The sequence below is a fragment of the Lipotes vexillifer genome, unplaced genomic scaffold (genome assembly GCF_000442215.2).
Source record: "Lipotes vexillifer unplaced genomic scaffold, Lipotes_vexillifer_v1.1 scaffold39, whole genome shotgun sequence".
Lineage (NCBI taxonomy): Eukaryota > Metazoa > Chordata > Mammalia > Artiodactyla > Lipotidae > Lipotes > Lipotes vexillifer.
Genome location: NW_006787038.1, coordinates 374046 through 394440, shown reverse-complemented (window position 1 = coordinate 394440; position 20395 = coordinate 374046). Strand labels below are relative to the sequence as shown.

Below are 20395 nucleotides of genomic sequence, written 5' to 3'. Positions count from 1 at the left end.
GTGTAGGTCTTGGTGGGTTTTGCTTTGTCCTTTAAGTTTTGTTCCCATGAGTTTTGTGGGGATGGAGGTTCTAGTTTTATTAGCACTGTGTGTGCGTGTGCGTGTGCGTGTGGGGGGGTGTCCATCCCTCTCCCTCCCAGTGAGCAGAACATCCCATTTGCCAGTTGCAGCCACTTGACCTCTGGTAACAACATGAGATCCCATCTCATTTTTACTTTTGAACGTTGGCCTTACAATCAAATGTAAGTTATATATATTTGTACTGATGAGAATTTATAATCTGCTTTAACAGAAATAAATGTTCGTGGTAGAAGCTTTTGGCCATGAAGGGCTATTCTTTCCCCTTTATTAGCAAGTGAGTTTTGGTTCTTTTTGGTCTTGTCCTCTCTCTCTCCATTCTACTGCCGCCACAGATTTCTAGGTTGATGGCTAGAAAATCTTTCACTGTGACTAGTATATTCTTAAAATTCATATTTGTATCCACACTTTAGGTTTTTGGTTGTTCCTAAGCGCATCTCTGATGTCAGATTCTTCTTGCTCAAAGTGCAGACTTCAACCTGGCAGCTGGTTAGAGATACAGAACCTCAGCCGACCCCAGACCTAGTAATCAGAATCTGCATTTTAACGAGATTCACATTCTGAGAAGTTGGGCTGGAGCAGTGATTTCCAACTTTGAATGCATATTAGAATCATCTGGGAGATTTTAAAATCCTCATGCCTGGCCCATACTCCAGACCAATTAAATCAAAATCTCTGGAGAGTAGAACCCCAGGTTCAGTGTTTTAAAAAGCTCCCAGTATGGAAGAAGGTTGAGAACCACTGGTCTAGATTGAGTTTTACTCTCACCTCTAACCTTACCCCACTACTCTGTGACTAGTTCCAAGAACTAACTAACCTCAAACTTACCTTCCGAAGTGTGTCAAAAATTTGCCAAATACTAGTTTAACTAAAGAACGGGGGAGCCCAAGAAGGTAGCCCTTAGTTTCCAATTTCTACAGCAAAACCAGCCATGGTTAGGGAAAGGGATGCACCTCAATATTTTTTAAAAAATGAAAAGAAAAAAAGACCTGTGCCACCACATTTCTTTTGTTGAATGAGAGGTAGACCAAGAAGTATCACTCACCCATGATGCAGCTGTTTGTCTTTTCCAGCCAGTGTGTTGGTAATAAAATAGTCACCTTTCCCTGTAATGCCTGTCTTTCTTGTGTCCCAGAATAACCTCTGTTACTAGGCCCAGCCAGTCCTCTGGAGGATGTGTAGAAGGTTAAAGTGGAAAGAAACTCGGAAACTCACTGAAACGAGGCCTCTTGATTTAGCAGCAAGGAATTAAGAGGCTCCAAGAGAGGAAGAATGACCTCTTCCAACTCAAACCATTTCTGAAACCACTTCCCTGTATTACATCGCCCTCTACTCCATTGGTCCCCACCCCCATCCTGCTGGTGCTGTTTTCTATAATAGTGTTTTTGTTTTATTTACTTATTTATTTTGGGCTGAGTTGGATCTTTGCTGCTGCAACACAGGCTTTCTCTAGTTGCAGCGAGCGGGGGCTACTCCGTTGCGGTGCGCAGGCTTCTCATTGCGGTGGCTTCTCGTCGCGGAGCACGGGCTCTAGCCACATGGGCTTCGGTAGTTGTGGCTCGCGGGCTTAGTTGCTCTGCAGCATGTGGGCTCCTCCTGGACCAGGGCTCAGACCCGTGTCCCCTGCATTGGCAGGCGGATCCTTAACCACTGCTCCACCAGGGAAGCCCAACAGTCTGCTTTTTATCTGGCAGCAAGTATTTTGCATCAGACATACCGGCTTGAGGAGGAGAGGCTCCTTGTTGGTCACTGCACCGAACAGGCCCGCCTGCTCCCTGCAGGTGTGAGATGATCCTCACGGCTTGGCTTTGCATGTCCACCTCGGGAGGAAGGCTCCAGCCTCTTGATGAAAGGAAGGAGCTTTTCTAGTTCTTTCATACTCAGATAATGATGCATGGCTGCTCTTTCATCCCAAATCCCTATACTGAGCCTTTCATTTATATTCCACTTCGTCGACAGTTTTCACAAACATCATGCTGTTAATGACCATACGCACAGATGGGATTTGAAGCTGCTTGCTATACTACCTAGAAGGGCGAGAGAGGCTAGAGCAGTGAACCGCTGTTTGGACCCCAGATGAGACATAGTTCTATCAAAGTATGCTTCCCTGACACAACAGGAGTTAGTGTTCCCGTAGAAGATAGGTATTAACTTTGAGATCGTTACACACCTCCCCACACAGGTTTAAATGAAGTGAGAACCCTGGTGGCTTCCTTTAAAACACAGTGAACTGATCCTGTGTAACAAATTTTAGAGGGAAGTTGTAAAGTGAAGGATGTCCTTATCCAAATAGATGCTTCTTCTTGACAACTCAGCAGGCGCGTGTGGTACGTCCGAGAAGCAAACACTGCTGGGACTACAGAGGGAGGCTGCCGCTGGTGCTCAACTGCTGGAGCAGCTCTGAAGAGGCCAGTGTCTCCGGAGGAGAACTCCCTTTGCCAGCCAGACAGGGGAGACCGAGAGCCTTTCTTCCCTTCTCCCAGCCCTGTGAGTTGTATCCTTGCTGCCAGATGGGCTGTGCAGGAGGCTAGACCCGGGAACAGCTGGCACAGCAGAAGCTGGAGTAGTACTCGTTGCCGCAGAGCCGGGCCTGCAGGATCAAATCACAGTTGGCCAGCTCCGGCTGGTCGATGCACTCCCTGCCAGGGTCCCTCGGCACGGTGGCCAGTGCTGCAAGACAGCAGGGGAGAGAGGGTGGTAAGAAAGCTCTGTGTAGGCTGAGAACTCTCCCCTACCATTTCATTTCATTTTGTTTCCCTGAAAGGAAAGTGCTCTCACTCTGTAACCTTGTGACACCTGTATGTACAGCTATGGGATGGCTCTCAGTTTCCATTGTCACTGGCCTCACTTCAGCATGCAGTGGTCCTCCCATTCTTTTGCAGCTTCCACCCAGTGCACAGCCCATCACAGACTCCCAAATATTGACTGCCTGGACGATTAAACATCTCTGGAAGTTAACCCCCTGCCCTGACCACTGAGACCCGAAGAGCTGGACGACACTGTTGCAGCCTGTGGATGGGGCAGAAGAGAGAGCAGGGTCAGCCCTAAGCACAATTGAGTCGGCAAAGGCTGTGTTCTCTTTCACTACTGGTTTCCTCCTCCCTCAAAAGTTTTGTGCCTTCAATAGCCCCAGCTTAGTCACTTAGTTCCCCATCTTTCCAATTTTTCCACTTCCCCCGGAGACAGCAAAGAGTATTAGGCAAGGTGACAGGAGGACAGGCTGTGAACTGTGGCACTGATACTACATCGAGCACAAAGCACTGGTTGCCTCCCCCTCTGAATTTACTGGAAGCTTCAGTATCTTATAAATCCCTGTGAGAGTTTCATCCTGCTGCTTCATCTTAGCACTGAAGTGGCCTTTTCTTTCTGGAAGGGGCTCTTATGACTCAGCTTGGCTTAGGCCTGAGCAGCACCTCCCTTAAGTCACCTCGTGGGGCTGGGGATGGCCTACTCCATGCCCTCTCCCCTGCTCCCTCCCAGGATATAACTGAAAGACCATACCTAACAAGTGGACGGCTGTATAAAGGCTTGGTTTATCGATAATACAAGAGTACGAACTACTTACATTTACGTAAAAAGCCATCTATGCCTATTCTTAAAAATCATAACTTTGGTATCAACTTTATCTCAGCCATTGCAGCCCTTGGACCCATCACAGCCAGAGGTGAGGAGGTGCTGGGCTTGCTGGTGAAGCACGCTGGTTGCCTGGGCGCCATCATGGCTCTTGCCACTTCTAGCCGGGGGTCTCTGGGCAAATTAATATTACTTAAGCTCTCTGTGTCTCAGTTTTCTTATCTGAAGTGGAGATAATAATAGCACCTGGGGCACATAGTAAGCATGGCTAGAATGTGCGCATGTAACTGTTTTGCCCCATAGCATTCCCACTCACTTAGAGAAGTATGAGTGACCGCCCCTCCTATGTTTTAACCCTACAGTATTTTCTGTTTCTCACCCTAAACTTTTAGGCAAAAAGCTTGAGAGGTCTTCACAGTAGAAGTATGTCCCTTACACCAGAGTGTGACTAGCTCAAGGCCCCCCACCCTGATTCGAACACTGCAGTTCCAACATGCCACCAAACCACGAATAGGGCACAGTGAGACAGCCTCAAGCAGTGAAATGCTACGAAAAGCTTAAATGGGTGACAGCAGATAACATGCAGCCTAATCGGTGGAACGAACACTGTTAAAGGAGGGAGGGAGATAGCTTCTCATCAAGAAAGGTCCCCCCTGCTGCCCACACACACAAAAAGTAAGATTAGCAACGCTCATCTAACGGGGCGGGAGAAAGGTAGCTAGACTGATGCCATAGTGTCCTATCCAGGAAGGCAGTCACGTCACCACATCAGGAGCCCCACCAAACTTCAGCATCAACCAAATTTCTGATTACAGTTTAGCTTCCCAGGTAGACTTGTCTATAGCTAATCACAAACATGCCCATCTGGATCCTCCTAACAGCCCTCCTCACATAAATCTGCCTTCTGGCCTGTCTCAAGTCTCGTAAGTTTGGTAAATACACAGACAAGGATCTATTTGCTGGGCAGGACAGAGGTGAAAAGTGGCCCCTGCAGGACGGTGCTTTGGCCAAGGCAACGCCTTCACGCAGGCACGTACTCTGTCACTGAGTCTCTGAGCACCTGGTGATGCTGAGCACTGCGCTGGGCCCTGGGACGTGCGCGTCCCAGTCGCTGTCTGAAGGAGCTCAGACTGGAAGCCTACTGTCAGTCCCGCTCACTAAGCAACATTTCTACCAGACTTCAACCTTTAGCCTGGCCAATTCCAACCTCAGCCCCACAGACAGGAGGTAGCCAGGCCTGACCATCCAGGCTGACCAGCATGGAAAGGCCCTGGCAGTTCTCTCCCAGGGCTGTTTCAAGCCCCATGATAACTGGCCTGCTCCAAGTCACACTACCAGGAACTGGCAAGGTGAGGCAGGATTTGGAGTTGAGTCCCTTGGACTGCAGAGTCTGCCCCCTCTGCATTCTGCAGCAGGCATCCAGCTCTCAAGGACAAGCAGATGCCTGGGGTAGGCCTTCCTTACCCGGCGGAACCACCTTCACCTCGGTGCTGCGGCTGACCGCCTGGCTTCCACGGTAGGCGCTGCATGTGTAGGAGCCCTCGTCCCTGGCCTGCAGGTTGTGGATCAGCAGTGTGCCATCCAGGGACTGGTGGACACGGTGGCCATCAGCCCGCACCGGCAGCCCATTCCTGGTGGGGGGAGAGGACACTGGGAGAGCTGTCCAGGCCCTCATTTTCATGCCCTGGGAAGCTGTGCCAGCCCTCCCGGGGCCAGGGGGAGGTGGTGATCCAAGGCCACTCCAGAGCCAACGACTCCCTCTTTGCGGCCCCTCACCTTAAGGAAGGGATGGGTCTGGTACCAAGATGACAGACCAGCAACGCCGAAGCAAAATACCTCGGAAGTGAGGTGGACTCACACCAGCCGATCTAAGTGACTGTAGATCTTCCCCTTATCCCCACAGGAGTCTCTCTCTCCCTCTTCGTCCCCAGAGGTCCTCTAAGCAGTGGGATGAAGGACACGAGCATCCTGCCTACAGCGAGGTGGGGCGGGGTGCAGGTGGTAGGGGAGCCTTCCCTAAGGAGGACAGCTGGCCGAGGCCTGACCTGAGGGTGAGGAGGAGCGGCTGGCTGACAGGAGGACTCGGGGGTTTGAAGGAAGGCCACGGCCGCAGCGAGGAGAGTGGGCGTGGGAGGAAGTGCACACGGCTCCCGTCAGGAGTCTGGACCAGATCCTGGGGGTAAGCGAGGGGTGTGAGCTGAGCAGGACTGACAGCGCCACGTGTGCTTGGAAAGGCTCACCAACCGCAGCGTGGGGCAGGGACAAGTCCGAGGGCAGAGGCCAGGTGAGTGGCTGCCGCAGGTGTGCACACAGGTTGACCAGAGAGTAAAGCAAAGGGACCTGGGTGAGGGTCAGAGGTGGGAGGTAGGGGAGAAGAGATCAAGGGTAGCAGGTTCCTAGCTTGGTTACTGGGCAGTGGTGGTGCCCCTCCACTGTGGGGAGATCCAGGGCAGGATGAGGAGTGAATGGTGAGGTTATGTCCCCCCATTTCGCATTTCGGGTGCTCTGAGACACCAGGAGCCATCAGGTTTGAGGTCTGGACCCAGGCAGTGTCTCAGCACTGATGGTCCTGGAAACTTCACGTCTACAGGGCTACCCAAGGTGAAGTTAGAGAAAAGCCGAGGACCGAAGACCAAGGACAGACCTCAAGGTACACCAGCCTCTCAGAAAGAGGGATGTGTGATGAGCGGGCCAGGAAAGCAGAAGCTGCAGCCGGAGAAGCAGGAAGGAGACTGCAGGTCATGTGGGACTGAGTCTGTTCAAGGACTGAGGAACAGGGAGGTACTGGTGACCTCGGGCAGAGCAGTGTCCCTGGCATGGGGGTGCGGGGGTGGAGGAGAGGCCCCGGGCAAGGGCTGAGCTGCCAGCAGGGAGGTGAGCAGACCAAGACAATGTAAACAGCCGTGCATGAAAGGGGACTCGATATAGGGCCCCCTGCAGGGAAACACTGGGTCAGAGGAGGGTGTGGTTATGTTTGTTTATTTTGAAGAGAGGTGTCCTGAGCATGTTTGCTGCTGGGAAGATCCAGGCCTGATAGGATAATCACAGCCACAGCTCATCAGGGCAGGGCCGGCTGAGGGCACCAGCTGAGAAGCCTGCAGAGGGTCCCACCACCTTCCCTGGCATCAAGGCCACAGAGAGGCAGCCGACCTCCGTGACCCTCACCGTTCCTGCCAGTGTGCAGGCCCATTCCCATCCTGGCATCATCGCTCCAATACTCACCCTTGAGGCTTGACCAAGAACATCCTTCCCTTCATCCATTCTCCCAGGCAGAAGACAGCCTCACCCCACTGTGCACAGACGCACTTAGGGCAAACCTCTGGAGCCTGGGGGACACTGGGCCATCTCCTGCCTGGGAGTTTCTGGGGAGCTCAGATTACCCCAGGATCCCCAGAGCCTAGCCTAGTCCTGACATATTGCAAGGAGGAATTAGGCAAAAAACTGCTGAATGAATAAAAGACCAACAGATTTGGGGTAAAAGACCACTGAAGTCCTCAAAGCTGTGTGCAGCCCAGGGTTTCTCAACGCCAGTGGAGATTCTGTCACCCAGAAGACATTTGGCAACATCTGGAGACTTTTTATTGCCATGACCTGGGAGGGAGTGCCACTGGCATCTGGCAGGTAGATGGCCTGGACGCTGCTAGACGTCCTCCAGCGCACCCCAACAGACGAACGTGTCAGCCCAAAATCTCAATAGTGCCGAGGTTGAGAAACCCGGGGTAGCCCAACCAACAGAAAAGAGCAGTCCCGGGGGGCTTCCGGGTGTCAGGATGAGGGCGCTGTGGCCCCTTCCCTGACACCAGGCCGGGAGGCGGGAGTGGAAGAATAAGGGGAGGGGGCGGTGGTGACCGCAGCGTCCCGCAGGAAGGTGCACCCCCTCTGGGCTGTACCACCTCAGGTCCGAGGGCCCGAGGGCCAGGCCTGCCTGGAGGAGAGCCTTACCTGGACCATCTGATGTTCACGCTTTCGCCCGCCACCGCACACAGCAGCCTGGCCGTGTCACCTTCTGGTACCATCACCGTAGAGGGCAGCCCTGTGATTGTCAGCTCCCCTGGGCCCAAGGAGGGGGCACTGTCAGCCACCACGCCCATCCTGCCCCACCTGACCTCAGAGGCCACCGGCCACACTCACCCTCCCGCCCGGGACTGCCACCTTACCCAGAACTCTGAGCTGGACCCAGCGCTGGTCTCGGTACTGCCCGTTGACTGCAACACAGGTATAGAAGCCTCCATCTTCCACAGCCACGCGGCTGATGACCAGGGAGCCGTCGGACTGCAGCTGGTGTCTGGGGGCCAAGCACAATCAGGTGTCCCCACCCCAAGGTGCCCGGCAGGGGGCAGGAGGGGCAGGATCTTCCCTCCCCTGGTGAGAGGCTGAGCAGCCCCCGCTGTCACTGGGATCTGACCAAGGGCCAGTAGGCCTCCGGCCCTCAGGCCCTCCAGCTGCTGGCACTCTCCTTAAAGATGCCTGACTTTAGAGCCTGAATAAACAAGTTTTCTGATACAAAATAATTCTGGTTTGGGTTTCTAGTTTTTGCTACACTTGTTTACTAGGCTCAGTTCTGGTTCTACCACTTAGGAGCTGTGTGGTGTTCAGCTTGTGCGTGTCAAATGGGGATAAAATAGCACCCACCTATTTGGCCTCCTCTGCAGGCCATACGGAGGAGAAAAGCCTCACCTCCGAACGGGCCCAACAACCGTGAGCCCTTGTGATGACAGCCAGAAGTGTGTCTGCCTCCGTTTCCTCACTCAGCTGTCACCTCTGTTAGCGGGCCCTTACTTCTGTCCTCTAACCACAGTCCGGAAAGGCCCAGAGACCCAAATGCAGTCTGCCTGAGGAGCCCGACGCCACAGCTCCAACCCTCAAGGGGCCCTGGGGTCCTGCTCAGGACCAGGGGGCACCTGCAGCTCCCTCCCCCAGTGGGGGTGCGGCTGGAGGCTGGCCAGGAGGGAGGGGAAAGGAGCTGAACGAACCTGGGAGAAGAGAGGGGCTGCCCATCTCTCTGCCACTCGACGCTTGTGGGTGGGAAGCCCTCGGCACGACAGGTCAGCCGGATCTGCTGGCCTGGATGGGCGTCCACCACCCCAGGCTGGTGCCGGTCCAGACGCAGCCTGCAGAGCAAGCACCCCACAGCCGTGAGGGGGTCCTTGCCGCTGCCTCTCCCACACTCCCACCCACGTCAGGGGACGGGACCTCCGCACAGCCTCGTGGGCCCCTTCTCCCTCTCCAGCCAGATTCCGCTTCCCGGCATCACCCCTTTGTTCCGGTTGGGACATCTTGGACCAGGTCTAAAACACACCTGTGGCTTATCGCACCTCCCCACCCAGAACCTCCGACTGTTCCCCGCCCAACCTGCGCGTCTGCCTCCAGGTCCTTGACTTGGGCACCCCCAGCTCTCTGTGTCCCCTTCTTCAAGGCCTTCTCAGGCCCTCTAGCTGCCGGTGTCCTCCCCTTCCTCGGCTCCTGAGGCCTGGGCCGGACCCCGGCTCCGTTCCCCACGGCTCGGGGTGGTGAGCGGGGTCCCCTTCCTCCTCCAGACGCTGAGCCCGGGGAGCCATGCTTCCCCAGCCCTCCCCTCACAGAGCCCTGAGCAGGGGCCAGCAAGCTTGCTCACAGCACACGCTGGCCTGGGACCACCCACCCTCCCCCCGCTCTCCCCAAGACCTCCCCTAACCCCGGCCTCAGTGGGGAAGACCACGAGCGGGACAAGGCCTGGGCCGGCCCCCGGCTCCGTTCCCCACGGCTCGGGGTGGTGAGCGGGGTCCCCTTCCTCCTCCAGACGCTGAGCCCGGGGAGCCATGCTTCCCCAGCCCTCCCCTCACAGAGCCCTGAGCAGGGGCCAGCAAGCTTGCTCACAGCACACGCTGGCCTGGGACCACCCACCCTCCCCCCGCTCTCCCCAAGACCTCCCCTAACCCCGGCCTCAGTGGGGAAGACCACGAGCGGGACAGCACTGCGCACTGTTACCTGCTCGTGGGCCATGGGTGTGAGGAGGAGACGGCCCCCCGGCCCCCAGAACTGCCCCCTAGGCTGGGGTCCCGAGGACTGTGGTCCTGGGCTGGGTCCCTGGCCTGAGGGAAGTGCCTTGGTTCAGCCTCAGGAAGCACGGCCACGTCACCCCCTGTCATGAGGCCAGGAGAAGCAAGGGGTGAGCTGTGGGGAGAAGGGGGTGGAAGGAAGGGTGGGCCATGGGGCCCGCAGGGAACCAATGGAGAAATGAGGGCCACGAGGGGCAACACATCCACCCCAGCCCAGCTGGAGCATGTGGTCCCTGCCATCAGGCGGCCTTGGCCCAAGGAATCACTAGTCCTCCAGTGTGGAGGGCCCCCGGCCCAGGCCCGCCTGGCCGGTACCCCACCCTGGGGCCCATGAGAACCCACTGCGGGGGGGTGGGGACAGAGACCTGTGATGCGAAGCTGGATCTTCTGAGAGTCACGGTCTGGCCTCGTGCTGCCACAGCTGTAGGTGCCAGTATCCTCTGCCCGCAGGGGGCTGATGACCAGGGAGCCATCGGGCTGCAGCTGGTGCCTGAATGAAGATTGGGCGCTTGAGCTCTGGGCTCCTGAGGCAACGATGAGCCTGGCTCCTATAAGAGGCGCCGTCGCCCCACGCTCACCCGACCGTCCCAGGAGATCAGAGGGGCTGTGCAGGCTGCACACACACCTGGCAGAGGAGATGGGCCGCCCGTCTTTCTGCCACCTAGCGTGGGGGTCCAGGGAGCTGTCATCTGGGCAGAAGAGCCGCACCAGCTGCCCCAGGGCCACCTGTACCAGGGAGAGCTCTGAGCCTGCCAGGGTGATCCTGGAAAGGTGGGAGGGAGGGTCTGCATGAGTGCCGGGACCAGGGACTTCATCACACAGAAAGCTTGGTGCCCATCCCATCCTGGGCACCGGTGGGGCCAGAGGGTCCCAGGGGAAGCCAAGCTCCAGAAGCATGAGGACTCAGGAATCCACCCTCCCCCACCCCACCCCCAATATCGCCAGCCACTGCTACCTCAACCTATTCCTGCAAGAGCACAGAATAGGCACAGAGCCCAGGGATGGAGAGGCTGGGAGAGAAGCAACACCAGGTTCACATGGGGGGCTAAAGACATGCCTGGTCCCTTTGGAATTCAAAGTTTTATTTATTTTGTTTTTAATCTTCCCAAATCTCATTAATATGACAGTCACAAGACTAACAACAAATGAGACCCACATTAAACCTATGAGATCACATCACCATTTTACAGGTCAAGAAACTGAGGCTTCAAGAATTTGGATGACTTGCCAAAGGTCATGAAGCTCATAACCTAGGCCTCAACTAGATAGGCCCTAGGCTATACCGGCAAGATCTGCTGAAGAGTCTAGGCACCACCATCCACCGACTGCCTGACCCTGAGCAAGTCTCATATCTCCAAAGCCTGAGCTTCCCCATCTGTAGAATGATGGTAGCAAGGCCCTCCAGTCTGGGCTGTTTGGAAGATTCCAGGTTAGGGATGGAGGGGGGCCCAGCTGACCTCAGGGTTTTAGCTCCAAAAGGCTCAGCCCTTGGGCCTGGGTCCCTAATCCCCCACCCCACCTGGGGAAGGTGGGCCTCACCTGTAGGAGGAGCTGTGGGAAGGTGGCACTGGTGGTCCTGCATCTCTGCCCAGTCCAGCAGCACTGGGCCCAAGCTCCTGGCCCTGGGGCCCTTCTCCAAAGGCCTGTCTGTGGTCCACGGCCCCCGGCCCAGGCTCTTGATCTTGCCACCAGGGGCCACCGGAAGGCAAGGGCTTTCTCTGGACAACAGGCCCCGTCCCGTGCCGGCTGGCCTCCTGCTGGTCCCCAGGACCGCTGCCGCCACTGTCTCTATGGGTGCTTTGCCCAGAGGCCCCAGGGTCGTGTCGGCGGGGCCCATGTTGGGGTCCCCGGCAGCTGCTCACACACTCCTCCTCTGAGGCAAAGTTATTGGCGTTGCCATGGCAGCCACCATACCAGAAGCGGTTACACTGGCCCACGGAGGCAACGAAGTACCAGCGGGCGGCCCAGTCCGTGCAGGAGCCATGGGCGCTGGGCAGTAGGCACCGCACAGGGTACCCTGAGGGGGCAGGGAGGACGCAGGTCACCGAGAGCCAGTAACGAAGCTGCAAACGCCACCCAGGTAGAAGTGAGGCCCTTCCCAGGGTATGGAGCACATCTACACTGGGCCCCTGACCAGCCCTGGGGACAGTCTGTTCACTGCCCAGACCTGCCCTGGGCTGGGAACCCAGCAGCCTCCACAATCATCCCCGTCCACCTCCACCCCCAGAACTAGAGCCGTCCAAAGGTCAGGGCCACGAGCTCCCTGGACAGGCTCCCTCGTGCTCTTCCCCACCTGACCCAGGCCCCAAGGGCACACACAGAGCAACCCCAGGGCCAAACCTTGCTGTGCTTAGCTCACAATGAGGACCCAGCCCTGAGCCCCCAAAGGCCTGTGAAGATGCCCAGTGAGGGGCCCACCCTTGTTCCCAGGGCCCTTCACCAGCTCTGAACCTTCTCCAGCCACCAGCCTGCCCATAATAATCGCCCTCCTCCCAGGCACAGCCTGCTCCCTCTCCGCATTCAGATGTGACCACGCTGGCCCCTGCTTAAAGCCCATCCAGGTGCCCAGCACCCTGCAGACTCAGCCCACCAGCCCACCTAGCTTCCAACGTCCCTGTGATGGTCCCTGGCGCTCCACCCATGCACCCGCCTCACAGCCCTCCCTCCAGGACTCATCCCAGGCAGGGTGGGGACACCCCGTCCATCCCAGCCCTAACCACCCTGTCTCTGGAGGGGCCTGAGCCCCGGGGGCAGCACAGCCTTCCTTCTCTGTGGAATCCCCCACCGACAACTCTCCCCAACTCCCTCAAGCAACCAGGCGGCGACAAGTGCAAACTGTTGGACACGATAATAATCTTGCACTGTTCTCTGGCCCGGCACCTAGTAGGTGATCAGCAAGTATTTGTGGAAGAAAAGAGCAATAACCCAGGCAGTAGGAAGGTTCTCGGCTCTGGGTGGGGTGGCCAGCACAGTGGGACCAGAGCCTACCCACCAGGAAGGACAAGAAGGGGCATCCACTCACTGTAGCTGGGCTGGCCCACACAGCCTTCCCCAAGAGGGCCCACCGCAGAGGCCATGTTGTCGTAGCAACAGCCGAACTGGGAGCCCCGGCACTCACTGGGCTCATTCTGCTGGGCCTGGGGAGGAAGCCCAAGGTTGGGAAGTTGGAAATAGGTCTGGCTCTTGGCGGGAACTCTAGGCTGCCAGGCGGGGGATGGCAGGAAGCGGGACAGAACTGTGAACACACGGAGCATAACCCCAGCCCTGGGGGCAGATCAGAGGCCAGGAGAATGTTGGCTGAACCCCCCAGCTCCAGCCCAGGCCTGTTGCTGAAGCCCTATGCCCTCCAGAGGATGGTCCAGTCCAGCCGGCTTCAGAGACCTCCTCTCTCCAAGGCTAAAGCTGCAGGGAGCCTGGGTCGCAGTGGCATTGAGCAGGCTTGGGGGCTGGACTCCTGCCCCTCATGGGACCAGACACTTACCATGGAAGCCACCTCTCTCGACTGTGGCCTGCTCCCGGTGTTGCTGTGTCCATAAGAGCTTGCACAGCCAGCCTGATGGGGCCCCTCGGCCACAGACACCCCGTCAGGACAGCACCCGAACCTAGACAGACATCACACAGCCCTCCCCTCACCACCCAGCCCTGACCCCCACCCCTACCAGGGACCCCGAGCTTCCTGCATCCCAGGATCCAGGCTCTGAGGCTCCCTGAGCCAGGGGCTGACCGGGTGAAGATCCGCGTGGGAGACGGGTTGTCCCACGTGCAGGGAGAACCATTTTGTGAACCTCAGTCTCTGCCATGTCCACTGACCGCTTAGAGGGTCCCAGTGAGGGCAACAGGAAAACAATAAGCAGAGCTGAACCCTTAATAACTGAGAGATCTTCAACTCACACAGCCCACCACAAAACCGAGGAGGGGGAAATTCACCTGAACCTGCCCAAATACCAGGTTCCCAGGGAGTTTTTACAAAATGGCAGCAGTTGGGCGACGGGGCAGAAGAGGGTGTCAAAGGAGCCCACCCCTTATTTCAGCTCCACCAACCAGGAGTTGGGAAGGAAGGTGAAAGAAGGAACATATCAAAGCACCTTCTATGTGCCAGGCACCATGTGATTCGTTTCAGCCTCACAGGAACCCCAGTCAGTGGCTGTCATTGTTCCCAATTCTCAGCAGAGGAAGCCAAGATCAAAGAGGTTAATAACTTGCCCCAAGTCACCCAGCACCCAGCCGGTAAGTGGCTGAGCTGAGAATCACCCCCAGGCTGCTGGGCGCCCGAATCTCAGCCCTTAGCACCACAGCCCCTGAGGGAGGGCCCCTGAGGGAGTGGGGGCCTGGTTTGGATCGGAGAGCTAGAATCATAGCCCACTTGCCTTCCCAGAGCCTCAGGCTACATCTCAACAGGCTGAGTTCTGCAGAGAAAGCAGGGGGTTTTGCCCACAGCTGGCACGTTAAGGACCTCAGCGAGAGGCAGCCAAGCCCTCGGTTTTGCGCTACTAGGGCAGCTCAGCCTGGAGCTCTGCTAAGCCACCCCAAGCCCTCTCCGAGCAGAGACACTGCCCGTGCATCAGACACACCCCCTGAACACACACCTTCCCTCTTCGACCTGGGGAGAAGGAAGAGGCACCCACCTGCTCTGCTGACATGAGGCCCCCGGGCAGCCTTGCCACTGTGGCCCAAGAGACGCAGTGTGGCCATCGGGGCAGCACCCATGGGGGCTGTGTCTGCAGTCACGGGGCCCCAAGCCAGACCGCAGGGGCTGCCGGTGTGAGGAATGCTGCAGAGACGGGGCTGGGCCCGGGGCTGGCAGGTGTGGACTCTGGTTGCCTCTGGGGTTACCCCGAGCTGAGGGTTGCTCCTGGGGTGCCCACCACTGGTCTCTGAAATCTAGAGAGACGAGGAAGCAAAGGTCATGTGATGTCTCCACCTGGCTCCTCACCCTCCATCTGTGTCCGCATCAGACCCACCTCTCCCCATCCCCCCAAACCACCTGCCGCCACCCTCAACCTCCACCTCAAGGGCCCGGGGCTGGGGGCTTCCACTGAGCTTCTCACCTGAGGCGGGGGCCTCCCGTGGGCCCAGAGACATCCACGGGTCCCTGGGGCTGGTGTGCATGTCCTGCATGCTGGGGACTTCTGCAGGGAGCCGGGGCAGTCAGGGTGCAGAGGGAAGGCCACCCCCACCAACATCTGCTCCCACCCCACTACTCAGGCAGGACCTGGGGAACCCAGGACAGTAGAAGGAAAAAGGAGCAGACTTGTGTTTTTGTAAACACCCTTCCCAGGTTTCAAGAGAGTCTTTGATCGCATAGAAAATGCTCATGTTACGTGTTCAGCAAAAGGAAAAGCCACATGTAAACTTAGCGTTTATGTTTGATCCCAATGACATAAAACAAAAAATGATACACAAACATTTTTAATTGGACTGATGAAAAGATAAACAATCCAGTTTTAAAATGGGCAAGGAACTTGAACATATGCTTCTCCAAAGAAGACACACAGATGGCCAACAAGCACATGAAAAGATGCTCTACATCAGTCATTAAGGAAACGCAAATCAGAGCCATAAGGAGACACCACTTCGTATGCACTAGGATGACTCTAATCAAAAAATACTGAAATAACAAGTGTCGGCGAGGATGTGGACAAACTGGAAACCCATGCACTGTTGGTGGGAATGTGAAATGGTGCAACACTGTGGAAACAGCCTGGCAGTTCCTCAAAAAGTTAAACAGAGTTACCATATAGCCCAGCAATTCCACTTCTAAATATATACCCAAGGGAATTGAATATATACACCCACACAGAAACTCCTACATGAATATGTTCATAGCAGCATTATTCATTATGGCCAAAAGGTGAAAACAACCCAAATATCCAACAACAGACACATGGATAAACAAATTGGGTACATCCATATAATTGAATGTGATTTAGCCGAAAAAAGGAATGAAGTGCTGATGTATGCCACAACTTGGATGAACCTCAAAAACATTCCGCTAAGTGAAGAAGCCAGATGCAAAAGGTCTGCTCTTCCTTTTATCTGATATATCTAGAATTGGCAAATGCACAGAGACAGAGAGCAGATCACGTGACCAGGGAAGGGGACTAGGGTTAATGGGGAGTCATTACTTGATGGGTACAGGGTGCTTATATGGGTGGTGAAAATTTTTGAACCTACAGAGTTGGTTGTTGTACAACATTGTGAACACAACAAATAAGAGCACACTGTCTACTTGGACTTCCCTGGTGGCGCAGTGGTTAAGAATCCGCCTGCCAATGCAGGGGACATGGGTTCGAGCCCTGGTCCAGGAAGATCCCACATGCCGTGGAGCAACTAAGCCCGTGCACCACAACTACTGAGCCTGCGTGCCTAGAGCCTGCAAGCCACAACTACTGAGCCCATGTGCCACAACTACTGAAGCCCACACGCCCAGAGCCCATGCTCCTCAACAGGAGAAGCCACCGCAGTGAGAAGCCCGCGCACCGCAACGAAGAGTAGCCCCCGCTCGCCGCAACTAGAGAAAGCCTGCGTGCAGCAACGAAGACCCAGTGCAGCCAAAAATAAATAAATAAATAAAAACAGCACACTGTATACTTTAAAGTGGTTAACTGTGTTGATTTTCACGTCAATTTAAAAAAATCCATATTAAAAACAATTGGATTAATAGATGAAGGGATAGAGAGTAGATGATGAAAAAGTAATTACAACAAAATATTAGTTGTGAACTTGATGGCGGGCACGTGGCTGCTCAGCACACAGCTCTTCACCTTTCCAGTGTGATCCAAATTTCTCATCGTCTCTTGTCCAGCTTAGAAAACTTACTAAAAATCACCAACTGTACCATTAGCATGGGTGAATTTTACGCTGTATGATGTTTAACCACCTCAATATTAAGTTCTTAAAAAGATTTTCATCACAAAATATTAGAGAAAAAATGCAAAAGGCTGAGTAGATAAAATTAGGATAACAGGAATTTTAAAAAATGATACCCAGAAGAATACTAGCAGGACACCCCCAAAATGCTCACAGTGACTGCGAAACAGACTCACAGAGAACAGACTTGTGGCTGCCAAGGGGGAGGGGGGTGGGAGAGGGATAGATGGGGACTTTGGGATTAGCAGGTGCAAACTATTACATATAGGATGGATAAACAACAAGGTCCTACTGTATAGCACAGGGAACTATATACAATATCCTGGGATAAACCATAATGGAAAACAACATATATACGTAAAGAACCTGCCTTACAATGCAGGGGATGCGGTTTTGATCCCTGGTCAGGGAACTGGGATCCCACATGCCACGGGGCAACTAAGCCTGTGTGCCACAACTACTGAGCTCGTGCACCTCAACTAGAGCCTGCGTGCCACAAGCCACAGAGCCCACGCACTCTGGAACCCACGCCACAACTAGAGAAGCCCAGGCGCCGCAACGAAACATCCCACATGACTCAACGAAGATCCCACGTGCCGCAACTAAGAACCAATGCAGCCAAAAATAAATAAAATAAAAAATAATGATAAATATATCTTTCAAGAAATAAAACTGAATCACTTTGCTGTACAGCAGAAACTAACACAACATCGTAAATCAACTATACTTGAATAAAATAAATTAAAAAAACAAAACAACCAAAATGCTCACAGTGAAAGTTTCTGAGTGCTTTGTGTGTGTGTGTTTTGTGAGGCAGAGGTGGGGAGGGTCCTCTCCTTCTATTTGTTAATTTTTCAAATTTTCCACAATAAACATATTACTACACAGTGGAACAAAGTTATAAAAAATAAAATAAGTGAAAATCCCATTCTCACATGGGCATCTTGCCCGTCTCCAGGGAATATTTTAAAAATAATAATTTAGGGTTGGAAGATTCCAGTAGAGAAGAGGTAAAATCTTTGTTTTCATTTTATTACCTACCCAACCTGGGCCAAAACCTCGGACAAGGCTGATTCCAGTTCTCTCCCCTGTTCTGGTCTCCTACGCACATTCGGCCCTGCGTTCACAGTCCCCAGCCAGCCTTGGAATTCCTGCTATCGCTCCGTTGCCTGAAAGGCACCTTTCTGCCAAGCCCACCCTGCCTCTGGCTTCCCCTCCTGTGACTCTTCTCTGCCACCTTTTCAGGCTTAACTTGGAGTCCGGGGCCCCTCCCCACACCCACACCCACAGGGGATGAGGCTCTGCTGGGCCAGCGCTGGCCCCTCCACTCCCATCATTCTCTCTAAGAGCCTGGATTTCTGCACCTGCTCCCCACCTGGCTCCTGCTTCTCAACTCTCTCCACTTTGGCCTGACACTCAGGCAGGTGCCAAATCTGTCCTAAACATCTTTCATGGCGTCACTTCTAGCTCCAAAACTTTCAGGGGCTCCCCTGGGCCTATTAGACAAATTTAATCGGTAGCCAGAGGCCTGAGGCCCTCAGCATCGCCCCAGCCCGAAGAGCACCCTCCCTGGACAGACCTGTCATCACCCCCATACCCTGTGCCGAGGGCCAGTCCTGGGCCCCTACTGGTCTCGCAGTTACTGAGCACTTGAAATGTGGCTTGAGGGACTGAGAAACTGAGTTTTAAATTTTACCGAACTAGAATTATTTTTAAATTTAAACACTGACACTTGATTCATTTATTGAAAAACCTTCAGTATGTCTGGAACAACTTGGGGATGTGAATCTACTTTTTCAACTGTACGTTTCATGACATCTAAATCGAGATCGACTACACCAGTGAAATTATAGCACTGTGGGTTCGATCCCTGGTCGGGGAACCAGGATCCCACATGCCGCAGGGCAACTGGGCCCGCGCGCCACAACCACTGAGGTTGTGTGCCTCAACTAGAGAGCCTGCGTGCTGCAAACTACAGAGCCCACACGCCCTGGAGCCCATGGGCCACAACTAGAGAAGAGAAAACCAACGCGCCACAACTAGAGAGAAGCCTGCGTGCCGCAAGATCCCACTTGCCTCAATGAAGATCCCACATGCCACAACTAAGACCTGATGCAGCCAAAAATAAATAAATAAATAAATAAATAAATATATATATATAAAATAAATAACTCTTAAAAATAATACATAAAATGTTCTTAGAAAATTTTAAATGACATGTGGGGCTTGCCTTCTATTTCTATTGCCGAGCACTGCTCAAGAGTCTAGAAAAGACGGGGAAGCAGAGCTGTCCGGTGTGTCTGCTCAGAAGCCCACCCCTCAGGGGGCCGCCTCTTTGCACCCTCGGCCCCTCCTCTCAGGCACTTGCCAGTAAGCACTACAGCACTAGTTACAATACCCAAAACAGCAGGAACCACCTAAATTCTAAATTCATACCCACCATGGACTTCTGTGGAGCCCCTAGAAATCACAAGACGAAAATGTTCACAGACCAAATGTCATTAGGGGCAAAAAGGAGATACAAAATCACCCATACGTTACAAGGAAGTTCACTAAAGATTTATCCCAACGATGGATGGGGTCAAGGGTAATTTAAGTTTCTCGCTATATACTAATTTTCTAAATTCTCCAAATTTTCCACAATGAACATAATTATTTTTATAATTATGAAAACAGCAATGAAGGTTATTTCTTTTACAACTCAGCCTGGCCTGAAGTTCTCTTTCTGTTTCCCTCCCTTCGACCTATGTGAATGCCTCTCTGGGGTAAGTTCAGGACAGCCTCTTCCAGGAAGGCATCCAGGGTCCTGGGACACCGAGTGGCTCCAGGGAGCTGGACTTGTAAGAGCCTGAGGATCCATCTGCTCGTGCACCCCAAGGGCCAGGCCCAGGCGAAGGAGCCCCAGGAGCCCGGCCCAGGGTCCCCCAGAGCCTCACTGCCACTGCCACCCACCCTTTGCTTATGGGGTACTGTGTATTCAGGCACTGTGCCAAGCGATCATCACGAGCCTGGAAAGTCAGTCTTATTAACCCCACTGTAAGGATGGGCAAACCGAGGATCAGAGAGGAGGGGCAGTTGCCCACGGCCACACGGCCGGTCAGCAGTGGAGTGGAGATTTGAATCCAGGTTAGCTGTTGACTCCAGGCCAGTGGCTCTTAGCCACCTTGCCACGTGCCTCCACTGGAACCCAACCATTCCCCCATCATTAGCACATCAGGGCCAAACGCCTCTCTGCAGTATCACAAGGCCGACCACCCACCCCCCGGCTCAGCCCCAACCCACACCTTCCCTCAGTAACACTTCCTCACACCAAGTAAGTTGCTGGCCTCTGTGCCCTTTGTCCTGCAGCTCCACACGACTGGGACACCTTCCTTCCCACTGGGGACGGGGGTGAGGGGAGGCGGGAAGGCAGAGGCAATACGCGAGGACAATCCTTCCTGGACGGCCTCCCTCTCTGCACTCAGTCACCCAGTCATTCAACAATGACTGAGTACCTCGCACGCGCTAGCTAAGTTCTGCAGGGGTATAAACAGAAAGAAGGAAGGGGACCTGGCCCTCAAGAAGCTTACAGCTAGTAGGTCTACAAGCCATGTACAACCACTGCAGCACCAGGAAACCAACCTAAGAGTGACAGCAGTTACAGTGAGCTATGGGGGTGGGGTAAGGGATGCTACCTCCAAGGGGGGAAACAGGACTGCCTGGTGAGGCTGTCTAGAACCGGACTTTGTGGGTGGCAAAGGCTTCACACACGGTGATGTGTGAGAGCATTCCAGGTGGCTGACAGCACAGGCAAAGGCCCAACGGCAGGAAGGGCTGGCCAGGTTGATAGCAGGGAA

At 54.5% G+C, this 20395-nt stretch overlaps 1 protein-coding gene across 1 annotated transcript in view; it reads right to left on the bottom strand.

The window, feature by feature from the left end:
• Positions 1-2434: 2434 nt before the first annotated feature.
• Positions 2435-20395, bottom strand: part of PAPLN (papilin, proteoglycan like sulfated glycoprotein) — a 31769-nt gene continuing 13808 nt past the window's right edge. The window contains 13 exon segments of the mRNA XM_007459785.1: positions 2435-2748; positions 5116-5282; positions 7594-7702; positions 7809-7936; positions 8625-8762; positions 9619-9772; positions 10055-10179; positions 10315-10452; positions 11229-11706; positions 12712-12865; positions 13165-13291; positions 14315-14570; positions 14738-14818. Coding sequence (XP_007459847.1) covers positions 2435-2748; positions 5116-5282; positions 7594-7702; positions 7809-7936; positions 8625-8762; positions 9619-9772; positions 10055-10179; positions 10315-10452; positions 11229-11706; positions 12712-12865; positions 13165-13291; positions 14315-14570; positions 14738-14818 — 2369 coding nt within the window.